The 19,855-nt window shown below is 39.6% G+C and overlaps 1 protein-coding gene across 2 annotated transcripts; it reads left to right on the top strand.

Annotated features, from left to right (window-relative positions):
• Positions 1-399: 399 nt before the first annotated feature.
• Positions 400-19,029, top strand: DEPDC1 (DEP domain containing 1). 2 transcript variants are annotated; one of them, XM_053592631.1, is made up of 12 exons: positions 400-517; positions 3,061-3,326; positions 5,224-5,377; positions 5,807-5,925; positions 6,284-6,414; positions 7,815-7,862; positions 10,620-10,760; positions 11,921-12,772; positions 13,193-13,365; positions 15,132-15,308; positions 16,581-16,766; positions 17,401-19,029. In XM_053592631.1, the coding sequence occupies exons 1-12, from the start codon at positions 470-472 to the stop codon at positions 17,539-17,541; spliced, it is 2,436 nt and encodes an 811-aa protein (XP_053448606.1). In that variant the 5' UTR covers positions 400-469; the 3' UTR covers positions 17,542-19,029. The 2 variants fall into 2 exon arrangements, with proteins under 2 accessions (XP_053448606.1, XP_053448604.1); XM_053592629.1 differs by lacking the exon at positions 11,921-12,772.
• The last annotated feature ends 826 nt before the right edge of the window (positions 19,030-19,855 follow it).

Here is a 19,855-nt window from a genome sequence, read left to right as displayed (position 1 = left end):
TTTTTTGCACTTAGAAAAGTGGAATCACAGGCCTGGTAAGAGCAGAGACACACAGACGCGAGGCTGCTTTGCTGTATTTGCTAACACTGCTGAACATCCCGCAGGGCCAGGCAGAAAAGCCGGTTTTCCTTTTGTTTTAAAATTTCAAATCTCCTGGAACCAAAGGCTGGACCTCAAACCACCCGGTTTGCAGGTGAACTTCCCCAGGCTTCCCGAGCGCTGAGACGTCGCCCCCGCGCGGCGACCCGCGGAAGGGAAGAGGCGGCGCCGGCCAGGCCGCCCCAGGTGCCCGGGGACAGCGCCGAGTCACCTCGGCAGCCGCGGGCGCCGCCCGACCACGCCCCGCACCACGTGACCCGGCGGCGCGGCCAATCAGCGCGGCCCTCCGGGGTGTTCGAATCGGCCGCGGGGCCGACGGTTGTGTCTCGACTGGCCGCAGCCATGGCCGCCGCCGGGCGCTGACGGACCCATGGAGGGTCGGGGCGGGCCTCCCGGGCCTTACCGGGCCACCAAGCTGGTAAGACGCGGCGGATCGACGAGACCGGCCGCGGGCTGGCGGCGGCCGCCCGATTTGCGTGAGACGGGTGGCGGTTTTACCCAGGGTGGTGATGGGTCCCGGGCCCCCTGGGCTCGATGGCCGGCCGGCGCGGGGACCCTGCTGGAGGCGCCTCTCCTCCACTTGTAGGATCTCAGGGACTTTGCCCTCACGCCCTGCGGTGTCCCAGGCCCAAAGGGGAGCGCCGCGAAAGGACAGGTCGCTCTGTCTTTGCCGGACGACCCGGGACTGGGGCGTCGTGGAACGTCCGGACTGCAGCCGCCCGGCGCGCCGGCTCAGCCCGGTCCTCCCCCAGAGCCCGAACCGCTGAGAAAGAGGACGAGGTCCGAGCGCTGTGGGCACAGGCCGGCCACCGGCCCGAGTCGGGCGGTCTGGCACGTAGGTCGGTGCGATCCGAGGCAGGACGTGGCCGCAGAGCAGTTCTAGGGCACCGGCCACCGCTGCTGGGGCCGCAGGGGGCGCGCGTCCCCCGGGCTCTGGGACCCTCGGTCCCGCACGCCCCGGAGCCGCTGGGCGGGTTTCCACGGCTCAGGGCCAACCGGTGCCGGCCGCTGTCTGCTGCCCGAGAGCTGCGATCCGTGGGGTCACGAGCGAGTCGTGCTCTCGGGAGTCCTCTCAGGTGACCAGGCACTGGGCGCCTGCTCTCCCGGGGTGGACACTGAGGCTCACAGCAGTCAACTGATTCTTCCGAAGTCAGGGAGCGTTAACCGCAGGGCTAGAAGAATCCATGTCTTCCTGGTAGGGTGAAATTGATGTGGATTCCAGATGCTCAGGAAGTTAAAGTCTACCCTTTATAAAGGATAGAATTCCATCAATATAAAGGGTAGAATTCAGGTCGTCCTGTTGCTTAACAAGTCATAAAATTAGATGAAAATAGTACAAGCACCAAAAAAAGAAAACTTAATACTTACTGGTGCTTTGCATGCATTAAATCGTTACATCATTACAACAAGCCCTTTAGGTAAGTACCCGGTAGCCTCATACCAGGGTCCACTCTTAAAACCACTGTTAACACCTGACCGCATCTGTAATCTCGTTTACTGCAGAAACCTCAGGACAGTAAGTAATGGGCTGCTCAACGTTAAGTTTTTCAATAAATAAATGTGTGAAATGGGAAGATGTGGGGAGAAAAGAATGCAGTCATGTTTTCAGCCTTCAAATTCTGTGTTTTGATACCAGGACCCATAGGTAGGGTAAGTGGTAACCTAGCTAATAGTGGCATAGCTAGGGTTACAAATTAGATTTCTTGATCTCTAATGTCTCATTTTCTGACTAAAAAGCATTATGTTTATTCTATCCACCACCACCTTCATACACACTGTGAGAGCTGTCACACACCTGAAGGTTTGGCTGATTTGGGCACACTTTAGAAAATATCTGTAGCTTTTAAAAATGTAGGTATGTCACAGGGTCATTAAAAATACGCAATGGAAGACCAGGCATGGTGGTTCACATCTGTAACCCCAGCACTCTGGGAGGCCCAGGCCAGTGGATCGCCTGAGCTCACGAATTCTAGACCGCCTGAATAAGAGCTAGACGCTGTCTCTAAAAAAATAGTCAGATGTTGTGGCTGATGCTTGTAGCCCCAGCTACTCAGGAGGCTGAGGCAAGAGGATCATTTGAGCCCAGGAGTTTGAGGTTGCTGTGACAGAGAGTCTGTCTCAAAAAAAAAGCGTATTACTGCTTGCTTCGTTTACCCCATCTGTTCTTTGTTCACTGTATGAATCTTCACAAAAGAGATACTACAGCATTAATAAATATAGAAGCTATTTTGACATTCAAGGTCTTTTACCAGTAAAACTACTGCCTGCCTTAAGTTTTGTTTGAGCAGCACAGTGGCGGAGAGAAGAGGTTCTAGAGCTGGTCAAGCTGTGTTGGAATGCCTAGGCTTGTCGCTGAGCTGCATTACCTTGCTCAAATTACTAATCTCTGTGCATCCATCTCCTTGTGAAAAATGAGATAACAGCAGCTATTCACAGAACTGTGAGAATTAAAGTGAAATTATGAACGTAAAGCACAGTGCTACCATCATTTGTTACCATCAGTTGAGATTTGAAAGTCAGGAAGAAATGCGTTCTCTATTGAGAAGTATTACAGCTCTTTTTCCTTATTCCCAGGTTGCTAAATAAACTGATCAGCCAATGAAGTGATTTTAGAAAAAAAAAAAAAAAAGACGTTACTACAGCACTAGAATTATTGTAAAAGCAATCAATGTGAGATATAAAATTTTATGTAACACAAATAAGGTGAATTTTTATGATGTAATCAGATGTGAATTAAAGAATTTTCTTGGCCTAATGTATTTTATTTTTCAAAAGACAAGAAAATAATGCTGCCCTGGCTGGTATTGAACTCCTGGGCCCAAGTGATCCTCCCACATCAGCTTCCCAAAGTGCTGGGATTCTGGGCCTGAGCCACCATGTGAAGCTGCCTAGTGTATTTCACATCAGCTAGAGATCTTATTTTTATTTAACTTTTTAAAAATATTTTCCTTCTTTTTACAGTGGAATGAAATCACCACATCTTTTCGAGCAGGAATGCCTCTAAGAAAACACAGACAACACTTTAAAAAATATGGCAATTGTTTCACAGCGGGAGAAGCCGTAGATTGGCTTTATGACCTATTAAGAAATAACAGCAATTTTGGTCCTGAAGTTACAAGACAACAGACTGTCCAACTACTGAGAAAATTTCTTAAGAATCATGTGATTGAAGATATCAAAGGCAGGTGGGGATCAGAAAATCTTGATGACAACAGTCAGCTGTTCAGGTACTGAGTAGATATGTAACCACAAAACTGAACACAGTGAAGTTTTCTCTCTAATTGTGCTTTCAGTGAAATGGCAGCTTCTTCAAGAGAAATAATATTAATAATTTCTTTAGTCCATTTAGAAAAATTATAAGGTGAATGTTAATTGCTGTAAAATTCAAACTTTTTAAATGTTAGCATATGTGAGGGCTGTCCAGAAAGTATCCAACCACATACTATGAAAAATGGGGACATACATGGCTGGTTACATTCCTGACAGCCCTGTACAATGAACTAGGGAGTTGAGAGGGAACCAGTGAGATATTATCACTTCTGCATATTCTAAAAGCCTTATAACATTTCAAGGACATCATTACTGACATAGTTTCATAGATTCTAAAATTATAAGACAAGTTTATGGGTCCTTGCCTTCAAATGACATAATTTACTATCACCTAAGAAAACATGTGATAATAGCAAACTTTATGTAATAGATAACAGAAGAAATATACCATACATTAAAGAGAATACTTACTAAGCAGTTATCATATACCAGAAACTCTGCTTTATAATTTACAAGTTGTCTTACTTAATCCCTGTGATAGCCAAGCAGAGTAGATGTTAGTTACTTTTACAGATGAGGAAACCAAGACCCTGCTTTAACCAATCTTATTGTCTGCCTGAAACATCCTTCCACCTTAAATCACTGTACACATTTGTCAGACTAGTACGTTTACACATTTCTTCTAATCTCAGCTGTGTAGTTTCCTCTTTGGAACCTTTCTGATTCTCTTTGGCCAACATAAAATACCTAGAAATAAATTTTACCAAAAATGTGTAAGACCTTTTTGGAGAAAATTATTAAATTGTATTGAAGAGAAAAAATGGAGACAATACCCATGTTGATGAAAGTCATTCCCAAGTCTGTATATAAATTCAGTGCATTTTTATTAAAAATCCTAATATAGTTTTTTGTAGAATTTGACATGCAGATTCTAAAATTCATTAGGTAAAAATCTAAGGAGACTTTGAAAAACAAGGAAAAGAGAAATGCTTAAATGCTTTACCTTATATCTGGACTTAAATTAACCCAGTACAGTTAGGTACTAGGAAAACAAATAAACCCACACATATGGAATGTGGGGATTTGGTATAAATCACAATGGGTTAAATACCTAAGTATGAAAAATAAAACTCTTAAAAGAGAATAGAAGAAAATACTTATGTGACGGTGAAATAAAAAAGAACTTCTGACATCACTAAAAACGTACATGTAAACTGAACGTGTAATAGACAAACGATACCACCAAGTGAAAAAATACCAAACCACATGTTGTTTGTATATATTTAGTAAAAGTACTAAAGCAAGAAATACAGTAAGTAAACATTTATACTTATAATATTATAGATTAATAGTTTCCTCTCTTAGGAAAGGGGACAAAAATGAACTAGCAAAGAATTTTTTTTTTTTTTTAAGAGAAGTCTAGCAAAATGTCAACAATTGCATTGTTGCTAGTTAACAAACATGGATACTGGTTTGTGTTACTTTCTGCACTTTTTATATCTTTGAATATATCTTTATATTAAAATGAAAGGAGAAAAAGCATTACCAAAAAGAGCAACAGAAACCAATTTTGCATTCTAGAGCCATTTGTGTTTACAGAGTACCTCTTCAACAGAAATGACCCCCGTAAAAACCCTTAATTACACAGAAATAAAGGTAAAATATGTACAATAGTCTAAAGAAAGCAGGAAACTATTATAATAATTTTAAAAGGTTTAATCGGAAAATTTAATTTATATGAAATATTTCTTGCTAATGTCAATAAATGAGGTTCTCTTTGTGATTTTTAAGCAGGCTCTGAACATTTGTTTCTGATCTTACGTGTTTTTAATTGCTTACTATTTTTAAAACCAGGTTTCCTACAACTTCTCCACTTAAACCTCTCCCACGAAGACATCCAGAATTGAGAAAAAGCAGCATAGATAACTTTCCTAAAGACAAAGATAGTACTTTTAAATTACGAAACTTATCTCGTAGAACTAAAAAGCATGGATTACATTTCTCTCAGGTAAAACATCTTTTTACTAGTCACTCGTTTAAGTCTACTTAATAACAGAATCATTAAAAGTAAATGATATGTTAATATTTAAAGCCAATACTAAAATCTCCTCATTAATTCTAAAAATGGATGTGTAAAGTTGTTGAGAACCCATGGAAACAATGACAAAAATGGTAGTAAGACATACTTGAAAATGGTGTTTGTATAATCCCAGTGTGTTTTCTTTTAAATGGAGTTGAGAGTGGTGGGGATAGCTGCAAAGCCAAAAACTTCATGACTATTTGTTGCATTTATTTCTTCAGGAAACATGAGCCTTCTAGCTGATGGGTTATATTATAGACAGGACTGATAGTGGTAGATTAGAAATGGATTCTGTTCTGTGTTTGAGTTTGAGTAGGACAGATTTAACCAAAATAATTCTTTTTTTTTTTTTTTTAGGAAAATGTAGAAAAAATAAAGGACGAAATAATTAATGAAGATCAAGAAAATTTAGTCCATAATAGAGAAATAAGCCAAGAAGATGTTGAAGAAGTTTGGCGATATATTATTCTGATCTAGTAAGATAAAATTCGCTTTTGTAAAGTTCCTGAAGTGTTTTGATTATTACTTTGACACTTTGATCAAAATATGCAAATGAATAAGAAGAGTAACTCTCCAAGCTTAGGGTCTAACCTGTGTATGTGTGTTTCTTAGTAGATGCTCTTGCTGTAACTCGTACAGTAGAAATGGGTGGAGTGTTTCATTAGGGTACATATTGGAATCCTTCAAAGAGTGTTGAGATAAATATATTCGAAAGTGGTTTAGTGAAAAGAAAAATAAAATACACTGATGGCTTTATATGTTAGCTAGTCATATTCACATGTATAATCTATCCTACTTATTCTATGAAGAAAAAAATTATATTCTTTCATTTAGCCTGCAAACCATTTTAGGTGTGCCATCTCTGGAAGAATTCATAAATCCAAGACAAATAATTCCTCAGTATGTAATGTACAACGTGGCCAACACAAGTAGACACGGAGTGGTTGTACTGCAAGACAAAGCAGGTTGGTGTTAATAGCAGAAATGAGAATGTTTTCAAACTTGCTAACAAAGGTTACAGTTATAAGGGGTGTAGAGACACCCAAATATAGAAAGTAAAATACTTTAATTGAGGGGAGCATCAGAGGGGCTATCGTTTTATCATCATAGGTACTTTAGTAATAAGACTGAAATAAATTATAGGTTTATAGAAATATTTTAGCTACCAAGGTAGCCTCATACATTATTTTAACAAAATGACAGGGTTAAACATTGAGAAGGCATGTAAGTATAATAAAAACTATTGTAACCACACTTTTAGTGTGGACCTACAGCATGTCAGGCATTGTGCTAGAGATTTAGAGATAAGATGGAACATGAAGGTCCACGCGTCCCTGAGGCTTACGTGAGTAGTTACATACAGCTTCACTGGGTCAAGACATGCCTGCCAAACCACAGTAGCACACAACAAAAGGAGCCCAGGCTTTCAAGATGAGAATTCTGAAGGGCACTGATTGATTGAAGGTGTAGATGATTCAATCTAGATGCATTAAAAAACTTAGATTGTGGGGCGGCACCTGTGGCTCAAGGAGTAGGGCGCCGGTCCCATATGCCGGAGGTGGTGGGTTCAAACCTAGCCCCGGCCAAAAAAAAAAAAAACTTAGATTGTAAGAAATGTATCAAACTCTCAAAATGTTCACTCAATTTTTTATAACTTGCTGTCTATAGAATTAACTGACATGTACTTTGGATTTCTTCGTATGAGCAAGAACTTTGAGTAATTATAGGAACAAAATGTAAACATCAAAACTGATGAGTTTGCTGTGTGGCGTATGCATGTGGCTTTGGACCAGTCCCTTCCTAGAATAACATACTGAAGAGTATGTGCCCTCATTTAGATTTCTCTTCCTTGTAACCATAAATTTTTCAAGTCAAGTAGGATATATTCGTGGTTTGTGTGTTTGTGTTGAAAAACTGCTAGTGAGCAGTTGTAAAAGACTTGCTGTAAAAGCCCCTGAAAGACCGTTTTAGTCATAGTTCTCATCAGAATCAGTAATAGTCGGGTGGCACAGCAGTGGGCAGGCTCAGAGCAGATGAGGGGGTGGTGGTCGCAGTTTATATCTGAACACCCCTGAAAATAACTCACCTTGGATTTGGGGTTAGCTAATTTGTCTTATCTAATGTGAATAGAGTCATATTCAAGATCTCTATAACTTTGTCAAACTTTTTATGTTTTAAAGTATTGACTTGACCCTACATCTTGTTAAACATATAATAGTTTTTAATCCTAGTCATGTACCTAGGTATAAATACATAACATGTATGTGTGTATATATATCATTACCCATAAATGTGGAGTTTCAAAACATACTGTGATAAAAATTATGTGATTTACTAAACGATATTAATTTTTTTGTGTGTGTAGATGACCTTCCTCACTGGGTATTATCTGCCATGAAGTGCCTTGCAAATTGTAAGTGAAATAAGATACATATTTCATATTGATGTTATTTAACAAGAACCAAGGAAATTTTAAAAATATCTTATAAAAGTCTTGATAAAGTTAAAGTGATATTATTTCTCTTGATGTTTAAATGAAAGTCTAGTAGAATGTATTACATTATGGAGCCCTTAATTTTTTCTACATGGAAGGAGATTTTTTTAATTTAAGCCCATCACTTATGGCTCAATTCAGATAAATCATAAAATCATATGCTGGTCTGAAGATCTCAAAGGATTTTTAGGGACAGAGTTCACATGGCAGCTTGTAAGTGGATTTCAACCAGAACTGAAGTGTCTCGTGAAGCCCACTCTTGTCCGCTAGCCATTTTATGTACACAGTTTCAAATTCAAGTGGTATGCAACATGTAAAGATCACTTTTCATTAATCAGCAATTTTTTTTGAGCATTTTATTTATTGGGTTTTTCCATAGTGATCAGTGATAATTGATTTTTATAACTGAAGCTCAAAATGTAATTGCTTTCAAAAATAATTTGTGAAATGTACAAAGGTATAGTCTTCTAAATCATCACATAGTAAATTATACTTTAATAATTTTAGTTACAAATGTCGCTTTCTGGTTCTTAATAATATTTTCTGAAATACTGTTGGGGCTTTATAAATGCTCAGAATACGTTCATATTCCTTTGTTGTCCACTGGGTGTCAATAGATAAATGACAGAATAAATAGTGAGAAAATTAAATAATGTAAGTTTACAGGAAAGTTTCATTTATCAATTAAGGAAAAGATCTTGGTCACAAGTTTACTTCTGAGTTTCTCTTCCTGCCTTTTCTTTCTTTCCTTGGCTCCTGCAACTCAGGTGAGCAGCGTACAGTACCAGGGTGTCTGCGTGCAGGGCAGGGTCTCTCTGGCCTCCCGGCTGTAGGGGTTTGTGTCTTCCCAATTCATGTTACACCCAAATAATACCAAATATTACTTACTGGATTCACAACACTGGATTTAGCCAAAGGCAGTACTAAGACTCTGACGTTACTGGTTATTCCTTCCCCAGAGTAGTCGGGGGAGATGCAGGAATCGGCAGTCAGTCTCCTCCCGTGGAGAAAGCTTGGCTTAAAGAGTTTAATGCAAAGAAGTGATAGCTCAAGCCTAGATTCTCTTAACTAAATTACATGTTTTTAATACTAAAAAAAACAAAATTTCTGTTTGTCTTAGAAAACTTTCTAGTGATTATCAAATCTTTTACTCGACATACTAAGAATATTTCTTATATCCTTAGAAAACTATTTTGCTCTACATAAAATTCATATTAGCCCTTAAACTATTGCGTGTGTATGAGAATTACTTTTTTCTTTCTTTTTCTAGTTTTTTTTCTTTTAAACAGAGTCTCACTCTGTTGTCCAGGGTAGAGTCCATGGTGTCAGCCTAACTCATGGCAACCTCCAACCTCTAGGTTCAAGCAATCTTCCTGCCTCAGCCTTCTGGGTAGCTGGGACTATAAGCACCCGCCACAAACCCTAGCTAACTTTTTCTATTTTTAGTGTTAGTGGAGATGGGGTCTCACTCTTGCTTTTAGGTTTGTTTCAAATTCTTGAGCTCAAGGGTCCTCCCACCTCAACCTCCCAGAGTGGAGGATCACAGGAGTGAGCCTCTGGCCCTGGCTTGAACTGTTTTCTGGATCCCTTTTTCAGTGTTGACCATTCAAGTTTGGTCAGACAGGGAAGTAAGAAATATTTAGGTTTGGGAAAACAGAGACTTTAACTTGCAAGATACTATAGTGACTCTAAAACCTGAATTCATATCCAGTCACTTGGGAGACTTTCCAAAGACACTAATTCAGTTGATTCAGTAGGTCAGGAGTCTTTTCACCAGGACCCCTTAGAGCAGCGGTTCTCAACCTGTGGGTTGTGACCCACAAGAACTGTATTAAAAGGCTGTGGCATTTTGGAAGGTTGAGAACCACTGTCTTAGCGTGAAGGTTTGAAACCAGTTAGTGAACCAGATGCAAACCTTGCCAAGTCAGTGAATTTCTATTCTGGTCTGTGTAGAGGAATTTGTATTTTTAATAGGAACATTGGAAGATTCTGATGTATGTAATCCATGGACCACATTTTAAATGTTATTGGACCCAAAAGTCCTGGGCCTTGCTCTCATTTTACACTGCTCTAAGTTCTAATTTTAACTTTGCTACTGAAGGCTTCTTTCATCTTAGGCAAATTATTCTGAGCCTTAATTTGCTTATCTATAAAATGAGATCAGATCTTATTTCTGTGAAAAATAATAATGAATAGGAATGATTATTTCAATAGTTGTGTTAAGATAAAGAAACAGCAATATAAAGATATCATTTAAATTCATTGAGGGAATGCTTCATGTCAGGCAAAATTTATTTATGAAAATGTAAATTTACAAAAGACAATTTGGAGGAATTATTTGCATTATCCAAATATTCTTTGCTTCACAAAATGAATTACAGTAAAATCTCACTAAATAGACTTCCCTAATGCTTTTAAAATATGATATTTAAAATTTTGCTTTATGTACAGTTTTTCAGGTGTATAACTATTAAATTAAAAGCTGATAATTGCCTGTTCACTGTGGTTTCTAGAAAAAAGATTATAGGAAGAAATGAGATGTACACGCCCTTTAAATTTTTGAATTGTGGCAGAATTTTCATGAGCTTTTTCATGAAATACAGGTATAATTATATTTAACAATCGTATTTAAATTAAAATATATTTTGTGTCTTTCTTCTGCCTTCTCCCACTTAGGGCCAAGAAGTAATGATGTGAATAATCCCACTTATGCTGGCTTTGAACGCGATGTATTTAGAACAATTGCAGATTATTTTCTAGATCTCCCTGAACCTCTTCTTACCTTTGAATACTATGAATTATTTGTGAACATTTTGGGTATGTATGGATTTTGCTTATTTAAATTTATTTAAGTTTTCGGGTTTTTCATAATTGAAGTGGCAGGCTTTCTATTACTTTGAAATTCAGTGATACTGTGACTGCTGTTGTATCATCGCCCAGTCTTCAAATGTGTTCCAGGGTCAGTTCTCCCCAACACCGACTGCATGTCCTACAAGCCACCTCAGCTCTACACTAGATCCCACAGGGTGAGGCCCGGTTCCCCAAGGCCGCCCGCACGGCAGTGGCCAGATGCACATGTGCTCCCAGACTGCTCACACTTCTGCTCAGCCAAGTACCAAGTTGAGGCTCTTTTTATCCTGCCTCGAGTTCAATAATTCACTACAGTGACTCACAGAACTCAGAGAAGGGCTTTACTGATGATTATCAGTTTATGATAAAGGATAGAACACAAGAATAGCCAGATGGAAGAGAGGCACAGGCGGGACTGGGGAGACCCAGAGCCTCCAGCCCTCTCAGACACAGCACCCTCCAACACGTCCCACGGTCACTAACCCTCTATGCCAAGCCTGCTAGTTTCAGAGTTTCAAATGGAGTTTCATTTTAGGCACCATTGATGAAATCACTGGTGGTTGTTCTTTGAGCTCAATGTCCATTCCCCTCCTCCTCTCAGGAGGTTGTAGGTGGCAATGAAAGTTCCAACTCTAAACCTGGCCAGCCCTGAGCACTTTAGCATAGATCCAGGTATGCTCAAATAGGCTTGTTATGAATAACAAAAGACTTTCATCATTTAGGGAATTCTAAGAGTTTAGGACCTTCATACCAGGAACCAAGCACAAAGACCAAATATATACATTTCATTGCACCACAGGTGTTTTATAATTAAAAGATTTCAGGTACTTGTGGACTGAGAATAGTTATCTTGAAATGTATTCTGGCTTAATCTATTTAACTAGGCTGTTGAAATAATTGCTTTAAAGTCATTTATATCACAAATGGGAAAACCACTCCTCAGCCTTGCACGTTTGTGCCTGAATGCTGCATGTGTCCTGTGTGTGGCTTCTGATTAAGCAACTGCTGTTCGTATATACTAACCATATACACCACAGTGATGCTTTATTTTTTAACTTTACTATTGTTATTTTATTTTTGTCCATGATGTACAGTTGCATCTTAATTTTTGTTTCATTTCCTGGTAGTTGTTTGTGGCTACATCACAGTTTCAGATAGACCCAGTGGGACACATAAAGTCCAAGACCATCCACAATCTTCAAAAACCTTTCACGTAAACAATTTGAATTCCTTCAAATCAACTGAGTGTCTTCTTCTCAGTCTGCTTCATAAAGACAAAAACAAAGAAGAATCAGATCCCACTGAGAGACTACAGATAAGTGGTCAAGGATTTCAAGAAAGCTGTGCTGAGAACATGCAGCTAGTTAATTTAAAAAGCAGAAGAGTGAGCGCTGATGACATCATGGGCGGAAGTTGTCACAATTTAATGGGCTTACGTAGTGTGCACGCTCTGTCCTCTAATGCCAAACCCAGGTGCTGTTCTTTGGAAGGAATTGTAGATGTACCAGGGAGTTCGAGTAAAGAGACATCCAGTGTCTTCCATCAATCTGTTCTGAACATAGAAGGACAAATTAATAAACATTTTTTAGAATCTAAGCCCAAACAAGAATTCCAATTCAGTCTTCATTCAGAGGAAAGTATTCAAAAGCCATTCAGTGCTGGCTTTAAGAGAAGCTCTGCTCTGACTGTTCAAGACCAAGAGGAGTTACATAATAGGAAATGCAAGTCAAAACAGCTCTGTAGGTCTCAGAGTTTGCTTTTGAGAAGCAGTACAAGAAGAAATAGTTATATCAATATGCCAGTGGCTGAAATTATCATGAAACCAAATCTTGGACAAGGCAGCACAAGTGTGCAAACAGCTATGGAACGTGAACTCGGAGAGTCTCGTATCACAGTCAATAAAAGACTCTGCAAAAGCACAGTAGAACTCACAGAAAACGCTTCCCCTTCAGCTGCTTCTGTGTTGACTGGCACCCAAAGTAAGGCTGTTGCTCTCAATGCACGCAGGGTTAACTCTCACTGTTTACTAACTCTGCTTTGCTTACCTGGCTTTTCTTCTCCAAAGTTGCTTAATTTTTTTCCTTCAAGAGGAATTATTGCACAAGACTTTTGTCATGGCATAACTAAGACTTGTTCTATTTTCTTTTCCTTCAATTTCACTTATTCTGAGTCATTTTACTTATAATAAGTGAAGGAATTTAATACTTAGAAATTGGTTATAAAGAAAATAATCAGACTCTTACTGTGCTTTTGAAAAATTTAGAAATTTCTAGCAATAGTTAAGATAAATGTAATACTAAGATATTATTTTATTCCTTTATGTAACTGTATATACTGGTTGTGTGAAAGCAGCTGGTATCACTGATGCCTGGGGTGGGGTGGGGATCTTTGCCTTCTAGGTTTGCTGAAACCTCACTTAGAAAGGGTCGCCATCGACGCCCTGCAGCTATGCTGTTTGTTACTCCCCCCACCAAATCGTAGGAAGCTTCAGCTTTTAATGCGTATGATTTCCCGAATGAGTCAAAATGTGGATCTGCCTAAACTCCATGACGCAATGGGTACAAGGTCACTGGTAAGTTGAATTCTCATTGAAAGAACAAGTCATGGTTCATGAACAAAAAAGAAAAACTAAACCATGTAAAAGTACTACGCGGGTGGTGCCCTGGTTAGGAAGGCTCCTGACCTCTGACCTCTCCTACCAGCACTGACCCTTTGTGCAGTGTGCTAGCGTTCCACTTCTCGGTGTTAATCTTAACGGAGACTTTGCCCCTTACTCATCCTCTGGCACTTCAGTAAGTGGCCAGATAATCAGACGGTGCCATGTTGCCTTGTGCCGACTCCATCCATGGGGAAGGGAAGGAGATGCAGGTGCCGTTGACAACTTAAGGACACTAACTGCAGAAGCAGAGAACTAATGGGACGTCCTACAGTCAGCTAGAGTGTTTTGGAGAGCAGGCTGGTGGGAGTGGGTCCATGTGGGCAGTTTTAGGAGGCACTGCTGCCAAGCAGCCTCAGCCTTAACTGGCAAGAGGTTCTGTGACAGGGACCTGGAGCATGCCTCATTCTCCACTGATTATCAAGGACAGGACGAGAGACCAACACAGAAGGAGAATTCGTCTTCAATTGTTATGGCGCTATTGAAAAACATAGGAAATTTATAGGGGAAGATGTTTAGAGAGAAGAGTGGGAAAGTACTGATTTTCATTTTGAACTTTTTGGATTTGAAGTAATAGGACATCCAAGTGAAACTGATCCAACCAATGGGGGAAATGTGAGCCTGGTGAGAAAGGTCAGGTCAGAAGGCTCCTGTGTTGAGTCATCTAAATGGAGATGACAGTTAAAGCTGTGAGAGCAGGTGAGCTCTTCAAGGCTGAGAAGGTAGGAAAAAAGCAAAAAGCTGAGGACTGAGCCTTAGAAGGAGATAGGAAAACCTGTCTGATATATAAGAATAAAACTGAAATATTTCACTTCTGTAGCTATTTTAATCATCTACTATGTATGAAATACTTAAAATAGATTTCTGATATTCTTAATTATTTTAGAATGAGGAGTGTGTGTGTGTTATAGTTAGTGGCTCATATGGATATGAACCAGAGTAATGAGTTTTGAAACAAAATTTATCCCAGGATTTGAAGACTCATTGTGATGGGATTTAAAAATCAGTGTATTAAATTGCTGTTTGAAGATTAATAAAATAAGCATTAGAAACTGTTTTCCTAAGTTTCAAAAGGTAATGATGCCAACTTTGCAGCCACGTTTGAGTGCAGGCACTCTGTATGTTATACGGGTCTACAGAAGAACCTCCACGGTGACCCCTCCCTAAGGTGACCACCTCTCCAGGGTACCAGACAGCAGCATGCGTGTGCGTGTCCAGCAGGCCCAGGTCCTGACCGCCTCTGCACGTGACCAGTCTGTTATAATCCCTCAGGTGGTCAATTTACGGAGGTTCTACTATGTTCTCCTGGTTTGTATTTTTTGTGGGATTCATATAATGTAATAAGTTATTGTTCTCCAATAATCTTTAAGCTCAAGTATCTATGTTGTGTTAATAGGACCTGTGGTAGTTTACTGATAAAACTGTGGCAAAATTAAAGAAAAACCTAAGTCTTTTTAAAACCTTTAGAATCATATTAAGGAAATACTTCATAAAGGACTTAAGCACAATAGAATCCTTACCTTTCTAACAGTATAAATTATTATCCTCATTTTTAAGCTGAAGTCTGCTTATCATTTTATCTCAATACTTCACATAATGCTGCCTGAAAATTGCTGATATTCCAAAATATACATATAAGAAACCTTAGGTTTTTATATTCATATCTTTTAATGTGTCTCTAGATGATACACACTTTTTCTCGGTGTGTGCTGTGCTGTGCTGAAGAAGTGGATCTTGATGAGCTTCTGGCTGCAAGATTAGTTTCTTTCTTAATGGATCATCATCAGGAAATTCTTCAAGTACCCTCTTACTTACAGACTGCTGTGGAGAAACATCTTGACTACTTAAAAAAGGGACATGTAAGTGTTGTGAGTCTTAAAGTTCTCTGCAAGTCAGATGCAAGTGGAAAACTCTGGAACTAGCTTAATCAAAAAGGGCGACTTTATCAGCTCATGTAAACAGCCTGTGAAGGTCAGGAATGCAGACAGATAGATCATGGTCTTAAATAGCTGGAAGACTTCTTGTCTACCCCTCCATCACCTGTTTCCCTTTTGCTCCTGTGTTTGACAATGGCTCCTCCCTACAATAAGGATTCACAATCTTCCATCTGTAATTCAAGGCAAAGAGCTCTCTGTCCATTTCTAACTTGGAAAGTTTTAAGTACAGACCCTTGACTGGCCCCATCAAGGTTGAATGGATATCCTTTGGGAAGTGGAGAGTCAGTAGAATGGAGGGAGGATCCTTCTCTGTCTCTGCAGAGATTAGAGGAGAATTTGTTCTTTGAAAAAGGTGAGAGTAGAGGGGTAAGTGGGAAGAAAGTGTGGGAGCAGCAGGAGGAGAGGGCCACCTCCAACCCTGCAGCTGTGTTGGGGTTCTCCCTGTACATGCCCTTCTGCCGTCGCCCTGGGTTGCTGGAATTTAGACCGTCCCCGACAATTTCTGTCTTTTATCAACGGATGTCATTGGCTCTGCCTGTGCCTCTAGGCCTCGAATCCAGTATGTGAGAACTAGAAGTGTTCGGGTCCGGGAATGTCCTGGTCGTCTGCTAGAGGCAAAGTGGACATAAATTCACAAGATTAGTATTTTAGGATGAATTAAAATTAAAATGGCACTTAATTTGCTGTTGTATAGTTAGAAGAATAAAATAACTTGCTGAAGGCTACAGAGCTTGTTAGTAACTGGTGTGGAGCTGGGATTTAAATCTTACTGGTTTATTACTGCTCTCCTGCATAATCCGTAGATTTCTTTTTTTTTTTTTAGAGACAGAGTCTCACTTTGTCACCCTCGGTAGAGTGCTGTGGCGTCACACAACTCACAGCAACCTCCAACTCCTGGGCTTAGGCGATTCTCTTGCCTCAGCCTCCCAAAGTAGCTGGGACTACAGGTACCCACCACAATGCTCAGCTTTTTTTTTTGTTGCAGTTTGGCTGGGGCCGGATTTAAACCCACCACCCTCTGTATATGGGGCGGGCGCCCTACTCACTGAGCCACTGGCGCTACCCAATCTGTAGATTTCTTAATGTGCTGAATATTTGATAGCAAAATAATAGGTAGTCGATGTCATCAAAAACACTTAGCTGTGTAAGAACATAACTGGAATTAACAGACTGGAGTCTTTTTGGTCACTACAGATTAAAAATCCTGGAGACGGACAAGTCACTCCTTTGCCAGTTTACTCATACTGTGAGCAGATAAGTGCTCAGGAGTTTGATGAACAGAAAGTTTCTACCTCTCAAGCTGCAATTGCAGAACTCTTAGAAACTATTATTAAAAACAAGAATTTACCTCTAAAGGAGAAAAGAAAAAAACTAAAACAGGTAAAAGAATTAACAAGTTTTCAATCATGTAAATATTTTTTAAAACACTGTTCCTGGTTGTTTCACATACATTAAACTGCTTCCAAATACTTGTCTGCCTGATTTTACTCATCCTGAATTTTAAAATAACAATAATAATAGTAATAGATACTCATCATTACTGCCTGTGTTTTGTATAATTATAGCATAGATTAGCCTGGGAAAGCAATTATAAAATTGGATTATAAGATATATGTTTGACTCAACACTATCCTTTAGAATTTTTAGCTCTAAAAACCCAGCTGACTTGAGATTCTAGAAATCCAATTCCAGTCTAGGACACTCAGATGTAAACTAGACTACATCCTTGCAACCTTCATAGACTTTACCAGTGGGAAAGGAGATGATCTGGAACTGAGGGGGGGTTAGCAGCAGAAGAGGCTCCTGGAATGGCAAGGCTAGCCGCGATCTAAGCGATTGTATAGCGTACTTTGATGTAAGAAAATAGAGACGGAGAGGTGAGGATAGAATTAAAGCATTCTCATTTCTATAATACTTCTTTGAGAAGGCACTGAATTCTAATAAAATGTTAAGCACTGGCTTCAGCTGGGGAAATAATTTTGAATACTCTCTAATTCCTTACCTCATTTTTCAGTTTCAGAAGGAATATCCCTTGATATATCGGAAAAGATTTCCAACTACAGAGAGCGAAGCAGCACTTTTTGGTGACAAGCCTGCAATCAAGCAGCCAATGTTGAACTTAAGGAAGCCGAAGTTCCGGAGTTTGAGATACTAGTGGAGTTAAAGTCTGTTGCCCTCAGGGGGCTCTGGCGAATGGGACTGTGTCTGAGAATCCAGCTACTAGCAGCAAGTCCCTTACTAGCAGGGCTTTCCACATAAACACGTTGTGTAGGGAGGTGCCAAAGTGGGTTCTCAACGTGAGGTTGCTAAGAAGCTCCTGGATCTCCTCCTGGACCCTAACTGACCGCACACAGCAGTGGTGATGCCAAATGCTTCAACTGGACACCATCTTCTGTTTTTAACAGAGCCAGAAGGAAAAGTTATCATGATGTGTAGTACAATTGTATTTACTTGAATTTTGAAAATTGAGCTCTATCCGTCAAGATTAAGCTGTAATTCTCTTTTTAAAAGAAGACTTACCTGTCTGTATGCGTGCAAGTTCATAGATAATCAGCCAGGGACTAGCTGTTCAGGGTCACCTCTTAGTTTCCAAGTGTAAGGATGTGAAGAACACAAGAAAGCCCAGGGAGTTAATCTCACCTGCTAAATATCGCACTCCTTTGCATGTTTTCCTGTCTGCTTTTGATCTATTTATATATGCATGAATTTTTAAAATGTACATATAAGATTTTGGTTTTGCCTTAAACATTATCTTAGCTGTTTCAGTCAGTCATTTGTTCAATATATTTTGAGAATTATTATTTTGTTTTGTGGCAGTTTTTTTGTTTTGTTTTGGCCGGGGCCGGGTTTGAACCCCCCACCTCCGGTATACGAGGCCAGCACCCTACTCTCTGAGCCACAGGTGCTGCCCCTTATTCAATAGATTTTGAATTCTTATTTTCATAATCAACTAGAAGGTGGTGATTTAAAAAGGATAAGGCAATCATGTGTTCACTTAAAAGATATTTATTTAGCACCTGCTGTGTGCCTTTCATCATTCCAAATATGTGGAGATAATGATGAATAAAACAGAAAATATCTTCCCTTATTTATTTTCTAATCAAGGGAGATACGCTTATCTGATGCTTAAAATAACAATACACTCACTGAAGCTGAGACACAAGGAACCCTTCGGCTGAAGACTTACTTCTGTGATTATGGCGTCCTCTCTAGCCTAGCAGTTTTTAACTGGTACACATTAGAATCACCTGGGGAGTTTTAAACAGTCTGTATGCCCACGGACTACCTTTTTTGATATCTATTCCATAAGTGTAAAGAAATATATAATGTCTGGAAAGTAACAAACTCTTTTAATATTTAATGACTTCTGATTTTTAAATGTAATTTCATAGTCTCAGCCTATACAATGACAATATTCCATTTAATCTTATTTTTTATAAACGTGGACAAATTATAAATACTACCTTCAGCCCAGAAACCCTGACTATAAAATTATTAGGCCAAATTAGTATTCTATCTAAGGTGTTTGTATGCAAAAACTTTTCCTGTTTGAAGGTATGTGATAATGTGAATTATATTACAAATTGAGATTAAAAATACTGCAAGTTTGTAACAATTTTTGTATTTATTGACATTAAATATATAAATATAAAGACAGTAAACTTTCATTTTCACTAGTGTGCATGTGATTGAGATTACAAAATACTTGGTTTAACACTTGAACAACGGGAACTCTGAGTCAGGTTTGCAACCTCCTGTGCTCTTAGCCAGTTAGAGACCTCAGATAAGTCAGCTTCTCTAAGCCCCTGTTTTCTTATCCGTAGAATAAAGATTACAACAGTACCCCTCTTTTAAGACGGTTGTGAGGATTAAGTATGATAATGCATGTGAAAGGTTCAGCACGGCGTCTGGCATAGAATGAGCACTCTAAATAGTAGCTATTGTTACTGGAATCTTAGCAAAAATGTAGTCCTCTCAATTGCTTTGACACATGAACCAAAACAAATTATGAAGAGTTGATGAAGCTTAGTAAGCTGTTTTTAGTTTTGAGACAAAGATTCTTGTACATAGTGGTTGAATGTTTTTGATCTAGTAGTGAGGGGAACTTTGATGAGGAAAGAAAGAGTGGGTATCTTCAGAAGCCATGTGCACATGGGGCCCAGTGTGCGAGTACGGACGGCTGAGCCCAGGCTGGGCATGGACAGAGTACCTTCTAACAAGAAAAGCAGAATATCTTAAGTCCAAATGCAGATGGTTGGACTGGTAAATTCAGTGTTAATTGCATGTAGAAATTATTCTGATTGCTTTTGCGTTCTCAGGACGTAAGAATCAAATTCAACTGCGGAGAATAAAGGGCAGTGGGAAGGAGATGGATTTAGAGAGAGGATGGGAAATAGTCTGGCCAGCTGGGGATGCCCAGGCTCCACAAGATCAGATGATGCCTGGTTATTTATAAATTGTAATTCTCT

The sequence above is a fragment of the Nycticebus coucang genome, chromosome 5 (assembly GCF_027406575.1).
Source record: "Nycticebus coucang isolate mNycCou1 chromosome 5, mNycCou1.pri, whole genome shotgun sequence".
NCBI lineage: Eukaryota > Metazoa > Chordata > Mammalia > Primates > Lorisidae > Nycticebus > Nycticebus coucang.
The sequence above is the reverse complement of the archived record's forward strand: the minus strand, read 5'-3'. Positions and strand labels throughout refer to the sequence as shown.